Source organism: Xyrauchen texanus, chromosome 24, assembly GCF_025860055.1.
Source record: "Xyrauchen texanus isolate HMW12.3.18 chromosome 24, RBS_HiC_50CHRs, whole genome shotgun sequence".
NCBI classification, from domain to species: Eukaryota; Metazoa; Chordata; class Actinopteri; order Cypriniformes; family Catostomidae; genus Xyrauchen; species Xyrauchen texanus.
Window position 1 is genome coordinate 10,301,272 of NC_068299.1, and position 18,997 is coordinate 10,320,268.

An 18,997-nucleotide genomic window follows, 5' to 3' on the forward strand; every position below is an offset into this window, starting at 1 on the left:
AATCACAAATTACATTTTGCGGCACTTCATTTCCATACAATACACCCAAAGTTTGTGCGCATACACCCACAGATAGTGCAAAAACTTAAACCCACGGCAACTTGCTCTTTGCGCTGGTAAGGAATGTTCAAAAATTGCACTTAGAATTAGCACTCTCGTGAAAATATTCTATGATGTAGTGCATGGTCGTTGCGCATAGCACTGCACAAAATAGAGCCCTATCACTCTTATTCACTTTAAAATGTATAATTTGTGTTGTACACATTAATGCAAATTAAGCTTAGATAAAAATGTTGTAAATATAATTTTCTGAGAAGATACTTTTTTTTTCATACAATATGGTTGTTGAGCCAACTAATATTTTTTTCCGTGTAGTTTTGTAGTATGGCGTATGGGTCTATCTGATGATGATTCATTTTCAAAATGCAAAATAATTTTTTTGTATGTGTTTTTCATTTAATAGGTGACTCTTCATTCTGGACTGCCTATTCCAGATTTTTATACACCTGGAGAATCTGAACCTGCAGGCTCAGTCTGCTGAACATTCCTTATACACAACTGACATGCATACAAACACACATGTACAGATGAGTGCACATGGATTCAGCTATGAGTGCTTGGTGAGGGAAAATGCTTCTGACAGTCATTAATGTGTTTTAACAGGGTTTAAGAGTGCTGAAATGTAAATGGACCTTATACACCGGTCAGCGACAACATTAAAACCACCTGCCAAATATTTCGTAGTTCCCCCTCGAGCCGCCTAAACAGCGCCAACCCACATTTCTGAATAGCAGTCTGAGATACTATTCTTCTGACCACAATTGTACAGAGTTACTTTAGACTTTGTCAGCTTTGAACCAGTCTGGAAATTCTCTGTTGACCTCACTCATCAAGGTGTTTCCGTCCACAGAACTGATGCTCATTGGATGTTTGTTGTTTTTGGCACCATTCTGAGTAAATTCTAGAGACTGTTGTGTGTGAAAATCCCAGGAGTTCAGCAGTTACAGAAATACTCAAACCAGCCCATCTGGCACCAACAGTCATCCATGTGATTATCTTATCAGCCAATCGTGTGGCAGCAGTGCAGTGCATAAAATCACGCAGATACGGTTCAGGAGCTTCAGTTAATCTTCACATCAGACATCAGAATGGGGAAAAATTTGATCTCAGTGATTTGGAACATGGAATAATTGTTGATGCCAGATGGGCTGATTTGAGTATTTCTGTAACTGCTGATCTCCAGGGTTTTTCATGCACAACAGTCTCTAGAATTTACCTAACCAATATTAGGCAGGTGGTTTTAATGTTGTGGCTGATCAGTGTATATGTGAGAGTTAGGGTCAGCCAAACCATAACTTAACCCTAACATTAACACTAACCCTGATGTATGTGAGGTAAATGAATATTGCAATACTTTTCCTCTCTTGCTTACTCTTTTTCTAGATATTATTATATTTATGATTATGATTATTATTATTGATGTTGTTGTAGTTATTTTATGGAAAAGGTGCTCATGGATGTGAATCCCCATCATACTGGATCTTAACAGATGTCTGTCTGTTGTTTCATGATAAAATCTTCTGTGTGAAGTTAAGTTTAGAAATAAGTTATTGGTGTGTTAGACCTTAGAGGATGCATTTTTAAACTGTTCTAACATTTTATGTTGCATATAAAGGTATTCTAATGATGTCTTTATAACTGCAAGTCGAAGTGAGGGCAAAAGCTAGAGTCAAATGTCTGATTTCCATCTTATACGAGCTATAAACTCTGACTGTATATTACACCTCAGTTATTGTTAGATTCTTCCTAAACTGTAAACCTAAATCCTATCCCTATCCAGTGCCATATTAAGGTACCGTGGGCTCTGATGCTCACCACTCCGAAGGGCCCCTAGCAGTCCTCCAGGGGATAATGCACATCTCTGTGTTTATATCACCGTCTCCCCCTGAATGTGTTTACATGTGCTCCTCCCATGAACGTCACCAGGGCAGAATAGGGTGGCAGATGCCCCGGGAGTTGGGGGCCCCGTTGCAGCCACGGGCCTCCATAATGTGGGCCTGTCCCTATCTCCACATTCTGTATCTAACTACTGAAGCATAGCCCTAAACTCAAGCCTTTTCCCTAATCCCAAACCCTATTTTGACATTTTAACCAGAAAAATTGACAGCTAAACCCAAGCTCTGTTAACTCATACCCAAACCAGATGCCGTATTAAAGAAACATTCTATCTGTTACTTCCCTTTTCTTTATTGCGTCCTACCCCTAGGTGATGTAATACTATATTAAGTGTTAAATTAACTCTAAAGAATTCTATGTTTATAACTGAAATCATCATGGTTACAAAACAGACCAGATAGGCCTGTCTCTGTAATATGGCCCTTGATCTTCTCTTTTTTTAACTTTTATTTTATCCTCATAAATACGATCTAATCAGAACCCTATTCCTAAACCCAAACACTTTCATATTTCACCTCAATCAATATGAAATCTCTCTAATCCCTTCTGTGTACTACAGTGGAGGAATAACACACATATAAATGGGACATTTTAGACAATGCCAGCATGAGGTGAATGTGTTTCAGTGATGCTAATGGCTCTCTGTTTGTTAGGACACAGCACACACACGCGCGCACAAACACACACATACACACACAGGCATTTCCAAAGCCTTACATAATGTATTATGCAGAGATGAGAATTAATTTGTTTCTTTCTCTGCCTTATTCCTTCATTGCTTCCTCAAAGCTGCACAAGCTAAAAACGCAAATGCTGAACAAAGCACTGGTGCTGCTTATGTTCAATGTGAAAAACAAATGCATTATTGAACAGTATAGTTGTTAATCCAAAAGAAAGAGAACATTAAACAAGAAAGCATACGGAGTAGCTGCTTGAAACATTAGCTATTAGTTTACCATAAAAGATGTACATTTGCTTTAATAGATATTTTAAATGATCCCACTGGTGGGGTTCAAATATTAGGGCAGGTGTATTACTTTATCTGTTTTTTGTTTGTTTGTTTTTGGGGCTCAGCAAACAACTGAATGTTAGGGTTGCATTGAGGGAAAATTTCACCCATTCTAAATTAATTGTATTTTTTCATAAATGAATCCCAATATAAGAAATGTATCATTATTATTAAGTGTCTGAACTGTTGTTATCTGTAAAGTTCCATGCTCAATAAACTGGACCAGATGAAACATGTAGATGTCTGTCATTTCCCTTATAAAATATGTTTGGCCTAAGTAGCTAGTTACCATAGTATTTTTTGTTAGGGACATGTGAACTCAGAGTGAACTAAACATGGACTCGTCAGTAAGTCAAATGACAGAGCTGAACAGAGAGGGGTGTTTCGAATAGAGAGGGAGAGACTTTCTGCCCCTCTCTCCATTCGTCCTTTAAAAATACTGGGCTTATCATCACATCGAGCACTCGGTGTAACTGGTAATCTTCAGGATGGCGACCCCTCTAACGAACCAGGAGAAGCGCAAGCAGATCAGCATCAGGGGTTCGTCGGTGTGGAGAATGTAGCAGACCTAGGCGTTAATCGCGGGGGGGTCAGGACCCCCCCCCCCCATCTGAGGGTTGTCCCCCCCTAAAATATCATTAAAATATGTGTATTGTAAATAATATAATGATATATTCTTAAAATAATTGTTTAATAAATAAAATGATACAAATGCAAACGGGGCAACAACAAAAAAAACCTTGGTGTCCCCTTCAAAAATTGCTCTTGAGAATTGTTATGTTTATTGTCCCCCCCAACATTTTTATGAAATTTTCACCCCTGGTTGCAGAGCTAAAGAAGGGCTTTTGCACCTGCACTTCACGCTCGAGACAGACAAGTATACGTCGTCCGAAGGTGAGTCCAAAACATTGTCACAGGACTGGGTTCGGTTGGAGAACTTACAAGCAAAAAGTAAACAGTTTCATACAAGGAGCTCTAAAAATATCGGTTTCATGAGGAACAGTCACTGTGTCTGCGCACGGAAGTCTGAAACGTAATTAACTGCTATCCATTTACATTACGTTTATGCATTTGGCAGACGCTTTTATCCAAAGCGACTTACAGTGCACTTATTACAGGGACAATCCACCTGGAGCAACCTGGAGTTAAGTGTCTTGCTCAAGGACACAATGGTGGTGGCTGTGGGGATCGAACCAGCGTCCTTCTGATTACCAGTTATGTGGTTTAGACCACTACACCACCACAACTCACAAATCCAATTTTGCTAATTCTAATGATTATTATTTACATTACTAAATACATACATAACTAAAACTTAAAATTTTACTGTTCGTTTCACTGCTGCAGGTTTTAGTTGTCAAAGTCAGGTGAAAACATACCAGACTTTTATGGGTGCAAATAAAGTATCTCCAATTATTCAGGATTATTAACAGGGTCCCATGGTTATAGTAAACCTTAAATATCAGACATTTTTAATTGTGATTTCCAAGACTCAAAATGTCTACCAGGTTAGAGTCCATCCATCCATCTGCCAGTATGTTAGATACAACTCTCTTTCTCCCTCTTAGTAGTTGGGGCTGGATATGGAGGATCTGGAAGAGATGGAGGAAGATTCCAGATTGAGCAGTGGAGGCCTGGGAAGATTAGCAGGTCCCTGTTTCTCTCACAAACACTCATTCTGTCTCATTCATGTGCTGCTCTAATAATGACTGCTCTGTGCCTGTACATTGTGCAGTTTAGAAATCTTCTCTGTGTGTCCTTCAGAGTTTTGCAAAAGAAAAGAACCAGACAATTAATACAGACAGAGCAGGATTTTAACCATGACATACTGTAAGTTACTGTTAAATCTTTTTTTCCAAGGGAAAAACCATAGGGTAGGGATTCTCAACGGGGGCGATACCATCTCCCCAGCGGACGTTCAAAGGATGCCAGAAGGCGTATAGAGCAATATATAGTATAGTAGAGAGGGGGGGATTAGGTTACAAATGGGGGCATTTATCAGTCATAATAATTAAATCTGTCGTCGAGTTCCTCTTTGCATTAAAACATTTATCTAGACTTGGACTATATCGGCTGGTTCGCATTTGTACTGCACTTCATCTGATTTTGAAGTCTAGTGACTCATATTAAATATCTGGTTTAGCAGCGTCAAATACACAGGCAGAGGCAAACCCTCGACTAATGCACCTGTATTGCTTTGTAGATGGATACGGCTCAATGGACAGAGCAGCATGAGCACCACTCCCATAGGGTGTATTCTCCCAGAATTCCCTTATTTTTATTTTATTTTTATTTTTTTTGCACGATCTCCTCTTCAAACCTGAACATAACCACACTTCTAATACATAATAGAAATATAAGTATGTATAGAAATACACAATAAGACAAAAATATAGTAGGTTCAAATACAAATCTGTTATATACAGTGCAAGAGAATGAAATGCAGAAGAGGTAGGATATGTTAAATATTATAATTGACTAGGCAGTGTATTGCACATAATTATAGTATAGTTTTTAACTATTCATGAGATGGATAGCCTGAGGGAAAAAAACTGTTCTTGTACCTGACGGTTCTGGTGCTCAGTGCTCTGTCGTGTCGGACAGAAGGCAAGTGTTCAAAAAGGTAGTGGGCTGGTAAAGTGAAATTATCCAGTTTTCGACAAACATGTAAATTCATAGTTAGACATGCTACTTATACAAACCCATGTGTTCAGCATTTGAAGTCACTAATTTTACATTTTATTATTTATATTTATACTACTACTTCTACAAACACATGTTCAATATTAAAAATCTAGATTTTTACATTTTATTTTTCAGATTTAGACCACTACCTCTACAAACCCATACCAATTTAAACATAATTTCATTTGCACAATCCTGTATAAAAACTCTGTGTACATACAGTATACTATAGAGTGAGAGAGAACACATCTGGGCAGTAACAATGTTATTTCTGATGGTATCAGATGGTAATACCATGGTACTTTGATATCCAGTTACCATATTTATGTACCGTTCTGTATTTGCATGGTGTTTCTAAGTACTTCAAAGAGTACCATGTTACTACCATGGTATATTAATATATGATTACCATATTCATATACTATTGTATTTACATGGTGCTTCAAGATAATACAAAAATACCATCGTAATTCGCTTTATGATTAACTTATTCATAAAGCCTACCATTGTATTAACATAGAGTTTCCAGGTAATGGCCAAAAAATATGGTAATGCCAAGGTATATTTTATGTGTTTTTGTTTAGGCTAATACGTGTTTTAATACTCTTTTGGTTGGAAAATGTATTTACCTGCAGAAGTAATTTACAAGCTGCTTTATAAAGACCTTCTTCACTGGTAAATGAAAGGACGCATTTGCAAGTTTTGTTTCCATTGATTGTAGATCCAATGCAACCACCGTTATCTTTATTTTCCTTGTTATAAAATATTCTGTGAGCTTATTGGCAAGTGAGAGCGTGCGCCAAATGATTCAAGGATTAATTTGTGATTGGACATCTTTAGTTTTGATGCAGAACTGGCGATAGTAAACACAGAGTACAAGGCATGATATAGTGGAGTAGCTGTTCTCAATGCTACACTGCTACCTAGTCAAAAATATAACTTTGCTACTGAAAAGCTACTTGATTTAAAAACTAGCGAAGCTACCATCTAACTACTCCGAAATGTAGTTAAGCTATTAGCTTCACTATTTGTAGCGAAGCTACTGCCCATCACTGATAATTATTACACGGCTCTCTGGAATACTCAATTCAAATGTGTCAATGGTGCCATCTAGCGGTCTGATATCGCAGAGTAACAACAGCACATACATATATCAGACCGTGCATCTGGGTATTGCAACCTCTTTCCTGCTTCTCAGATCACTGTGCGATCTCTACAAGTTAGCGAATAAAACATTTTCAACACAAATCAATGTTTCATGTCCATTTATTTATTTATTTGGCAAGTAGTCTTTTAATAGGCTGGATAATGAGGAATCAGATGGTCAACTTCACAGAATAAACACCCATAAAACAGGATTTCTGCTGTTTACCAGTTTATTTGTTCTTACGTAATAACATAATTTTAATGCAAATCTGTATTGTAGTTGCCGTGTAATAAGCAGGATAATGTACAGTCAGCCAGTTGGTATTGCAAAATAAACTCCTTCCTGATCACCCTGTCGGAATATATTTTGTGATAACAAACGGCTGATTGTACATTGATACTGATATCGCTGATATCGTCAATAACAATCCTGTGATTGCCTGTAAACTGAAGGTAATTTACCTGGAGAAATACAGGGTGTCACTGGCAGAGAAAGGTAAAACACACACTAACAAATACCTTGCTGAAAAGACAAGCTTTAGACAAGAGATGTGCATGAGTAATCGATTAATCGAGAACTCGTTCAGCTTTAAAGGAATAGTTCACCCAAAAATGTAAATTCTCTCATCATTTACTCACCCTAATGCCATCCCAGATGTGTATGACTTTTTTTTCTGCAGAACACAAATAATGATTTTTAGAAGAACATATCAGCTCTGTGGTTCAAACAATGTGAATGGGTTCCAAAATGTTGATGCTCCAAAAAGCACATAAAAGCATCGTAAAAGTAAGCCATACTCTAGTGTTTTAATCCATATCTTCAGAGGGGATATGATAGGTGTGGGTGAGAAACATCAATATTTAGGTTATTTTTGCCAGAAATTATTCTCCTTGCCCAGAAGTTGGCGATATGCATGAAGAATGTGAATCAACAAAAACACTAGAAGAAGAATGTGAAAGTGAAAGTAAAGTGGAGATTGACAGAGCAGGTAGGGGAATTCATAGTAAAAAAAGGACTTAAATATTGGTCTGTTTCTCACCCACACTTATCATATCGCTTCTGAAGGCTGATTTAACCACTAGAGTCTTATGGATTACTTTTATGATAGTGGATGACAAAAGGGTGAGTAAATGATAAGAAAATGTTCATTTTTGGGTGAACTATTTGACTAGTTAAAACACTACTCGAACATTGCAATTTGACTTTCCTTTGTGCCTTTGCCTCCTATGGGCAGCAATGAAACTGCTTCTATCATCTAAATCTTGCTGTTACAAGCTTGCATGATGTTGTTTGAGGAATAAAATTCTGTCTTTATTTAAGGTGATTGTATCACTTCAGAAGACTTGAAATGTGTGCTTTAATGTGTGAGTGCAACAAATTTTGTATTTTGTTATCTAGATGTTTGTTTATGCATACGGCACATTTTTTCACATGAGGTTGAAGGTTGAACTTAAATTCTACATTTTAAGTAACAGATTACACATTTTTAATGTGGACTCTACAAAATGTCTTGAAATGCCCATCCCTTCTTTAGACCAGTATACATTTCCATGATGGCCCAGCATGGTTTTTTCAAGTTATGGGTAATTTGGGGTTTTATTGCATTAATGTATGATATCTATTTTTGGTGTGCAGTGATCCCAGCTACTGACCTTTCAGAGCAGATCTCAACTGCAGGAACGAAGGCGTCCAGAACAGGAAGCATGAAGTTAATGTTGAACGGGGCGCTGACTCCAATGTGGAGATGGCAGAGGAATGCAAGAAAACTTCTTCATCTTCAGCATGAGAGTGGATGATGTAGCAGAAATGGATAAAGAAGATTAGGAATTGAGAGAGACAGAATCAATAAATAAAGATGGATGGTAGTGATTGTTTGGCCCATGGTGTGTTCATCTGATGCCATTTTCGTGCTTGTTTGAAGATATGAACCATTAGCTTTGTGTATGTGTGTAGCTATGATGCATTACAGTATTATGAGGGTTTTACGGAGCTGAAAATGGCCATAGATCAGTATAAAAGTGACAATTTTTCACAGAAACAGCCAATGTTCAACGACATCATCAACATGCTGTTCCATCATAATTGGTAAAACTTACACAACACTTTTTCCTAAATTGTAACACCCCATTGCAAAAAAAAAAAAAAAGGAGATCTTTTTAATATCTAATTTGTTTCACATAGAGAGCAATACGATTAAAGACTCCCCACCTCTAGAGTTTCAGAACAGAGCTCAACAATATTTCAAACTTTGCTCACATTTGCAAGATACCCAAGACTGCAATAAAATGTCAGGGATTTAAATTATGAGATCAAGACTTTTCTCAACAAAGTCTAGACCAAATTATCTGAGCTATGCCATCCACATTAGTTTTATAGCTCTTTATTCTTCAACGGTTGTCTCTAATTTATTTATATTTTTATATTTATTTATCCTAAAACAAATTGAGTAGAAACATCTGACAAAAAGTTTATATATAACTGAATGGCTGAAAGATTAAACATAACAGAGCATTACATTTCCTTAGAGCAACCTCTTGAGCAATACAAAATTCTGGCACTAGGCACTCTCTCATCTCTATGAAACTCTCATTCAGATTTAAAATTTTAGTCCAGGTTCTTCAGTGCCTCTTTTTTTCTTTCAAAACTATTTTAATATTTTTGCTTGACCAATGGTATCTTTCTGTCTTATCATTGTACTAGCAAAAAGTTTGAAAAAATCCCATGTTTTAATTGAACATTGAAGTCAATCTGGCCTATGCTCCTTCATGATTTCACATCTTTAGTTTAGATGTCATGATGAATCAGAATCATACTTGGAATCTCTTATTCGCCTGTACATTTGAGTTAGTAGAATTTACACATTACAAAGTGAAAGGAATATTGCGGGCTCAATACAAGCTCAGTCGACAGCTTTTGTGTTATAATGTTGATCACTACAAAAATGTATTTAACTTGTTCCTTCTTAAAAAAACTAAACAATCGAGGTTACAGTGAAGCACTTACAATGGAAGTGAATGGGGCCAATTGGTGGAGGGTTTAAAGGCAGAAATTGAACGGTTTTTATTTTTTATAAAAGCACTTACATTAATTATTCTGTTAAACTTGTGAATTATTTGAGCTGTAACGTTGTTTAAATTGTTATTTTTACGGTGGTTTTAGGGTTTATGGCAGTACAGCTTTATGTCAATAAAGTTGTAAAATTAGATACAACTTTACACAGAAAAGGTTAGTAAGCGATTTATAAATTTGTAAGATGCATATTATTGTGGCTATACTTTGAAACAGTGAGCATTTTAACATTTACGGATTGACCCCATTCACTTCTATTGTAAGTGGCCCACTGAAACCCATATTTGTGTATTGTTTTTTTTTTTTGTCTGCCCTGTGTGTCAAACAAAGAGATAGTCCCACCCCCAACTCACACCATTGGTTGAGCAAAATTGTTGAGGCGGGTCACTCAAAACAAAAAGAAAATTAACCTACAGTATGAATGGCAAACTTATAGTTGTCTCTACATCTGCTATGTATATTGCACATACAGCTGGGGTAGGAGAAAGTCTTTTTAACAGAAAAAGTTACATAAAAGGAGGGATAAAGTTGAAATTATTTTGTGATTATTCTGTTGATTAAGCTTAACTTGTGTTGAACACTGAATATTCCTTTAAATAGAGCATAGAATAGAAATAGCATCTCCATAGTGTATACAATATGTGTTAAGTGTTAAATATTTATGTTGTAATAGACTGACAATAGAGAATAAAATATAACTTGACTAAGGCCAGGTGTGCAGGAGGACACTTAGAAAAGGCTAGGATATTTGGATTTATAATCTAATATATTTATTTATTTCAATTATGAATTAAACCTTATCTATAAATTGTAGTATTACTCTACAATGCTTTGACAAGTTGAGAACTCATCAACAGGTGTGCGATTTCATCACTCTCCTGCTGGGGGCGCTGTTGCGTTCTTTGTTTCTGCTCGTCTCCTCCTCTTCCTCCTGCAGGGCCTTTCAAAATCCCCCTGACCGGTCCGTTATAACTGAACAAATAGTTAAACGCTCTGACCCGAACGCTCAAATCCGCAAGAAACACGTTCATAGCTTCAACGCCGGTGTTTGATAAAAACACAGAAACAGCGGGTCAGTTTCAGCGCTAGCTCCGGATCAAACTAATGGACTGAGTCGGATAACGGAGAGAGAGCGCGAGCGCATCTGTGACACTGCCGGGTATGTTCAAAAGCTGTTTGACTTAGATAACTCGTAAATCACATATTTTCACTTGTAAAAGTTTAGCGAATTCGCCAGCATTTATATTTAATTATGGTTGTGTTTTACTGTGATTGGATGTTATCATTTGTGATTGGAAAAATCAAGTGTTTCAGAGAGCAAATTTGTGTCAGGCACTTTTTCAAAAAAATTTAAGGTGGAAATCCATCTTAAGCTGGTAGATGTTTTGGATGGTAGCTGGTCCAGCAGGTTTTTGGAAGATTGTAGCTGATTGACCAGTTTAAACCAGCTAGATCATTTGATACTTCAGAACTGTGGCCATGTGAAGAGAGAAGTAGTTTGGGTTTTCAACAGGTTGTGGACGTGTTTCATAATGGTTGCGAATTGGAGGAGGGAAAACTAGGTGGCAAACGCATTAAACACCATGAACTGTGATGGAAAGAGTCTTCTGTCTGCCTCTGAACGAAACCATCTGTTCATTTAAATGTAACTCTGATGATCAATCTGCTCACAGACCCTCTGTGTGTCTCATTGTCTCTCTTTGTCCCTGTGTGTCTCACTGCTGGACTTTGATTTCTGAGGAGCATTCCTCTTGTATTTATTTTTATCTTGAATTTATTTATTTTTTATATTCTGTTGACATATGTAGTCATAGGTTTAGTATCCCTGCATACACTGTAGTGAATTGTAGCTGCCAAATATGTATATTAAAGTGATGATTTCCCCCCACACAAAAGTATACACCAATACCACTGTCTGCATTGCTAGCAATTTGGCTATTTTAGGCATCTTTTCTTTCTTTTTTGTGCTGTATCAAAGAAAAGACAAATATACTTAGAATTTCTTTTCATCACTGATGTACCTGTAAAATTACATGACTGTCAGCTGGCTAGCAAAAACAAAATACACAATTATTTACTGCTATCAGGTTGTCTCTCATTGTGTTTTCCCCCCTAGTAGAATCTTAACACTCTTTTCTTCGAAAACCTAAATGTTGCTCTTTTCCATTCAAAACAGTTCATATTGAGCACTACTGTCTAGGTCCAAATACCATAAAAATAGTCCATACAACACAAAGCTTTTGTGTGGCCCCAGAAAGCTTTGAATATTGTCTTTATACTGAACCTTTAATAGTGCTTTAAAGTATTTGTCCTTTTTTGAAGCTCGACAGCTCCTGCTCACTATAAACTGTTATTCTATGGAATAGAGCTGCTTAAAATATCTATTTTTATGTTCCAAGAAAAAGTAAGAGCTCATGGGTTTTGAACGACATAAGAGTGAGTAAACGAGTGAGTAAAAGTACATTTAAAAATTTTTGTTGCACAACTCCTTTAACTGGTGGCGCATGCTCAAAATAAAATGGTCTCCTTTAAAAGAAGACTCGGAGATGCTGTACAAAATTCAGAAATAATTAAAGACAAAGAAATTATTTAGAAAATCTTAAATTGATTTTAAATTATTACCTAATTATATTTGCATTAAAAATATATGACACTGTCCTTGCCACAACCTAAAAACTCAGTTGAAGCCACAAGTCACAGGTCTTACCATGTTCTAGTTTTAATCTGAGGGCGATAATGCTCTGCTTTGTGCTATTGATCATTTTCTACGACAATATCAAGTGAATTTTATAAAAAGATTCTTCAGAAACTTACCAGATAACCACATTCATTCAATTCCTTCACAATATACACACATTTGCTCTTTGTCTTAAGCCTTACATGTTGAAAACTGCTCCGTTAATGTTTTCACATTCAAAATTATGAATGACATACGAATCACATAGTGTATATGGCATATTTTCAATTAAAAACAGCAAATTTAGCTAAATGGTGAACTGGAGTTTGCACCCTTGGAAATTACTGTCGGTCTGTATAACATTTTAATCATTAAATAGTGGGCAAATATTGCATGTTTAGTTAGATACTTTGATCTTACATGACACTAGCACACTTGACCTGAACTGCTTGATGATGCGCACCGCTGGAATAATCCAAAAGGTTCCCGCTCACCTTTTTAAATTTGAGTCCCGCAACTCCCAACTTCATCGAATTGATTGGTTATCTCATATGACAATTGACGAATGGTGTTAGACTACTGAGCACACAAAACAACCTTTTTTTTAACCATTATGTTGTTCCTGCAACAACTTAATGAAAATGAAGCAGGGTGCATAATGAACTGCAGCAGAACAGCAACAAGCATATCAATTATTGGGGGGGTGATTATTGTCCCCCTCAATGTACAGTATATTTGTGGTTACGGCCCTGAATTCTGTCATCATTTACTCAACAAACTCATGGTTCATGTTGTTCACAAGATTTTCTTACTATGAAAAACAATAAGATATTTACACCATTCTTTTTCTTTCTTTTTTATTTTGTTTTTATAATTTTGCCAAACAAAGAAAGTGAGTGGTGACTGCTCTCCTTTTGTGTTCCACAGAAGAAGGTTATACTGGTTTGGAACAACAAGAGGTTGACCGTAGAGAGCTGTGCAGTCTCACAGGGACTGGTCCATTTTTTTATAATGTATTGAAGCACTGCATTTATTGTTTGTTTTTTTGTTTGTTGTTTTAGTTTTTTTTACACTGGAATCCCATGGTCATGGAAAATCTGGAATGATCCTGGAATTTCAAAATTGTGAATTTTAGGCTTGGAAAAGTCATAGGCCTTAATTTAAAAAGTCTTAGAAGGGTCATTACAAGTTACTTATGATATTTGTAAAGCGTGATCATTTTCAACCCTCATTCTGACCGTTTGTCAAAAATGCTCTATTTTGGTGCTGCTTCTCCTTTAAGACTTGACAGTAAACGCCCACAGATATGACTGGCTCTTGCCATCTTACTGCTCACCACTGCTGTGCAGGCCTACAGAAGTGATAACAGGGTATCCGCAGGGTCTTAAAAAGTATTAAAAGGTGATAAATCAATTTTGGGAAAATTAAGACCCTTAAAAAGTATTAAAAAGTCTTATCACAGCTTTATAAAGTCTTACATTTTGAAAGTATTTTTTCTGAATTAGCTGTCCAACAGTTTGAGTCCCAAAAACATCGTAAAAGTGTGTGAATTTAGTCATTTTTATTAAAAAAACGAACAGGTACATAAAAAACTAGGCTATTGTGGGTGTGTTCGTAAATTGCCTCTGAGAGCACCAGAGCGGGCAGGCGGGCGGAAGTTCAAAAGCACAATGTACGCTCTGGCGTTCCCAGTGCGTATTACAACGCACCGAAATGTTTTAAGAGAAGGTTGGTGAACTCATGAACAGAATGGAGAAGTGTAAATTTGCAGCGTCCTGGATGGAAATGCCGGACTTCAAAGAGTGGCTGCAGCCAGTCGAGGGGAATGTCAGGGAGGCATATTGTACATTATGCAAGAAAAAAAGAAGTATTGTGTCAATGGGCATTAACTCGTTAAAGTCCCACATGTGTTGTGCTAGCCACAAAGCCGCTGCTAGACGCCGAGAGCGGCAGCTCTCCATCGCTAGCTTCTGTGGTAATCGCATTGCACCACCACAACTAGTGCCAACGTCGTTACACCACCGGCAGTCGCACCTGAAGCTACAGCTACGACCCGGGCTGTCTCTGCTTCCTCATCTTCTGCAGCCGACATCAGAGTGGCTCTGGGCGGCATAGCAACACTGCGTGCTGAGGTGTTGTGGTGTCTCCACACAGCGGAGAAACACCATTCACTGAACTCAAACGGCAGAGGGGAAATCTGGGACATTAATGGCACAACTGATCACGAAGTCCAACATCCTCAGAAGACGTAGTAAAGAAAAACAGAACGAATTGGTCCAAACTGAGAAGCTGCTGGGAACAAAATCAGAAGAACTGAGGCACATGTCAGCATGATTGTTGTTGAGGGTGGAGCAAAGTTTTGTTTTGTTTTTTAATAAACTTTGCTTTGATTTACTATCCCAGCCTATTTGATTTTTTTGTATCAGAGTGGTATATAGTCTTTATCACAAACTAAAACTGTTAAGTTATAAGTATCACTGATGTAAATGGTTACAGCTTGAAGTGGCGGTGAGGTATTAAAAAATATTGAGAAGTTCTTGAAAAAGTCTTGAAAAGGTATTAAAATTAACTTCAAGATTCCTGCATATACCCTGGATAAGGGAAAGTAGTTGTTGATGTGTTGTTGAGATGGTCAGAAGCAAATGTTTACCACAGTGGGACATCACAATGTGGGCAAAGTAGAGATCGAGACATTTTGGCAGCTTGGTTTCAACAAATGCTCTTTTTGCAGTGAGGAGGAAGTTTTGAGTTCTGAAAATAACAGTATGTTTTTAAAGTACAATGACCTCTTGTCAAAAGATCAAGGAAAATTGTATTGCTCATTTCATGACACCTTTAAAAAGTAATGGAAAAGTCCTGGAAAATGTGTTCAAATGTGTTGTCTGCCGTTTTCTGAACTTGAAGTTTTTATGTTGCTATAACATGCCCATGAAATGAGAAAAAAAGACATTTCAGTTAGCAAATAATGCCCTGTTCATTTATCTGAGTGACTCTAGGTCTTTGTGTGATCTCCTTGAATAGAGAGACACCTGGCCACTCTCAGACTTCCTAAAGGGTTGGTGATGATGACATTGACAAGAAGCAGATGGACATTAAACTCCTCCTTTTTCCTTTTTGTGCATGTATGTGTGCACCATCCACTGAATGATAATACATGCATACACACTCACACTTATGGATGTTTGGAAGCCTTTAAGATGTGCTCAAGTATTTTTGGACAAAAAACACCTGCAGCAGTATGTTTGTGTGTTTGATTATGTATGATTTTAGCTTGTTTGTCCTCACAATCATCTGTGCACCGGTCTGCATTTAGACTGCAGATCTCTTCTCTTCCTGAGCAGAGGGATTGTGTGTCTTAAATAATGCTTTAGGCTTGTATATATGTGCTTTCCAAATTTACATTTACATTTATTCATTTGGCAGACGCTTTTATCCAAAGCGACTTACAAAAGAGGAAAAACATCAGTGAATCATCTTAAGGAGACAGTGGTACGAAAAGTGCCATATTACAAAGTTTCACTTCCATCAGAATAGTATACAAAACAGATTAAAGTGCAACAAGAAATGTAAATAATAATTTTTTTATTTATTTTTTTTAGTTAAGTTTTAGTTTTTGGTTAAGTGCTTTTGGAAAAGATGTGTTTTTAGCCATTTTGAAGATAGAGAGTGAGTTAGTTTCCCGGATTGAGTTGGGAAGGTCTTTCCACAACCGTGGTATGATTGAACTGAAAGTCCTGGAAAGTGTTTTGGTGCCTCTTTGTTTTGGTACGACAAGGCGACGTTCCTTAGCCGACCGCAGGCTTCTGGTGGGAACGTAGCTCTGCATAAATGTTTTTAGGTATGCTGGAGCAGACCCAGTGACTGTTTTGTATGCCAGCATCAGGGCCTTGAATTTAGTACGTGCATGAACCGGCAGCCAGTGGAGAGAGACAAAGAGTGGTGTAACATGTGCTCTCTTAGGTTCATTAAAGACCAGACGTGCTGCTGCATTCTGGATCATTTGGAGAGGTCTAATAGCACATGCAGGGAGGCCTGCAATGAGAACGTTACAGTAGTCCAGTCTAGTTATGACAAGGGACTGAACGAGCAGTTGTGTGGCATGCACAGAGAGAAAGGGTCTTAGCTTCCTGATATTGTAGTGTAAATCTCCAACTTCAATGTTCCATATTAAGCTTTAAGATTATTAAAGGTTTTCCAAGGTCATGAAAAAACTTGTCAGGAAAAGTAAAAATTATATTTCAAGCCTACAAAAAACAATCATGGAAATTAATATAATCTTTAAAATCCATAAACATTTCTATAGTGCTTATACATTTTTCTTGTTAGGCTCTCCTCAAAAATATTTTAGCAGCTAGATATTGTGCACATAAAGAGAATAAGAGTAAAATGTGCTTACAAGCCATGTTTTACAAAGAGTCTAAATGATTCAATAAAGAGTTGGTTCAAATAAAAATGCTTTTTAAAGATCCTTGTAATCACAACTGACTGCATAACTCACAAATATATATAATAATACAATGTACATTTAGATTAGTAAGTAAAAGTTATGGAAATGCTTAAGATAAATTTACTCTCTCAATTCAATCAATATTGTGTTATAAAATTAAGTATATTTAATTAAGTATATCATACTCAAAATTATTTCAGTGTAGCAAGATTTATTAGCAAGTTTTTACACACAGTTTTTATAAGTACATTTTAATTGTTATAAAATTAAGTAGAATCAACATCATTTCCTGAAATAATGTTGAAGTGAGAAAGTAAATTAAACTTAAAACATTTCAGTTATTACTGTAACTTGTACTCACTAATGTAATGTTCGATGTACTTAAACTTTAAAATTAAACATATTATATAACCATGTTTATTCATGTATCACATTCATGTATAGCATTTTCATGCTATGAAGTTTATTAGACAATACTTACCACCTTGCATGACTGGCTATAGTAATAAGATATTAGTCAGTGCACGCAGGCCTCAACACTTGGTGCACAAAACACGATGTAAAAAATTAACTTCAGACTTCACAAAACAAGAATTAACCAAATGTAACAACAAAGTCAACCTTAAAAATTGTGTAAATAAACTTACAAACAGTGAAACCATGCAAGCGCATTAATTATTCAAGCCTGTTGAATGCTGGGAACAAGATCTATGAAAAGTTAAGGGAAATTTAATTTTGTTTTATTTACCTATAAAATGTACTCATATTAGCGAATAAATATGACAGTGTTTTCTACATGATGCATTATAAAGATAATAAACAGTCATGAATAATATTTACGTATAAGCTAGCGCATTAATTTTCACATGTTTGAATTGAGTACAAGTGTAGAATTCACTTAATATTTTCAAGTTCAAGTTTCAAATTCAGTGTAGAAAGTACTTAATCTTTTCTGCTATATTTACTTCACCACCAAATCACTTTTTTCCAGTTTGGAAAGGTCAACAGTAGGGCTGGGTGGTAAAACAATATCGATATATGGAGAATTTTTTTTTTTATATTGATGATAAACTTTTGAGTAATTTTCGATTTGTTTTATCAAGATGTGTTCTACATCTAGATGATCGGATCAGGTGTGTGTTTCAAAAAAAGCAAGCAGTTCGGCAAAGTTATACCAAAGTCCACTGTATACCAAAGTTATAGCAAGTATGTCCACTGTCGGCCATTTTTGGAAGGCTATTTCCAGTCATGACGGTGCAGCTCATATCTACTTGAATGGAGAAAGAACCAAATCTAAAAAAAATGGTTGGTCAAAATTACGATCAAAGAAACATTTTCAAATCAGCAATAAAATCTGACAATACCGGTATCATAAATTGTGATAATTTACCTCATATTATGCTAAAAAAAAAATTTTTATAATTCCCAGCATGTATAGCTAATGTGCATACGCATTCTAGAGTTGATTGTATCTAAAATGTTATTGGCTCTTTTAATTGTATGGCGGGATTTTCTACATCCGTTGACAGTTTGGTGCTCAGAGCTCCTTGGTTGAGCTTTCCAATTTCTCCCATTCATTTTAATAGAAGTGGCCCATCTCTGCTAAATAATCTCTGGTTATACAAACAACTAGCTAAATGAATCATTAGCTGAATAGGAGCAACCTTTCCCTGCTGTCATGGAAACCGGCAATGAGGCTCGGTAGCCACTAGCTAGCTATCCGGCTAATATGATATTGTTGTGTACCGCAAGACCACATTGACAATGCAATACAGCAATCAAATGAACACAACAACAACTCTGACATTAACGCCATTGCTGTTTATTTATATACTGTTTTGTTTTTTCATGATCCAAATTACTGTTACGTCCGTGTTACGAGTAGGAGGATGGGGCCGGGGCCGTGAGGACACATGGAGAGCCCTGGATTGGGCTTATCAGCTGGGAGGAGGATAAAGACAAGCCTGAGGCACCAGTTCAAGAGAGAGAGAGAGAGAGAGAGAGAGA

General features: G+C 36.7%; 1 protein-coding gene and 1 pseudogene across 6 annotated transcripts in view; both read left to right on the forward strand.

The window, feature by feature from the left end:
* LOC127618115 (E3 ubiquitin-protein ligase TRIM9-like) overlaps positions 1–3,185 on the forward strand; it is a 42,298-nt gene extending 39,113 nt beyond the window's left edge. For all 6 annotated transcript variants that reach the window (XM_052090388.1, XM_052090391.1, XM_052090393.1 and 3 more), the window contains one exon: positions 464–3,185. In XM_052090388.1, the coding sequence (XP_051946348.1) occupies positions 464–541 (78 nt within the window). In that variant the 3' untranslated portion in view covers positions 542–3,185. The remainder of the gene's footprint in view (positions 1–463) is intronic.
* Positions 3,186–3,453: 268 nt separating this feature from the next.
* On the forward strand, positions 3,454–14,658 carry LOC127617497 (glycogen phosphorylase, liver form-like; annotated as a pseudogene).
* Positions 14,659–18,997: the final 4,339 nt, after the last annotated feature.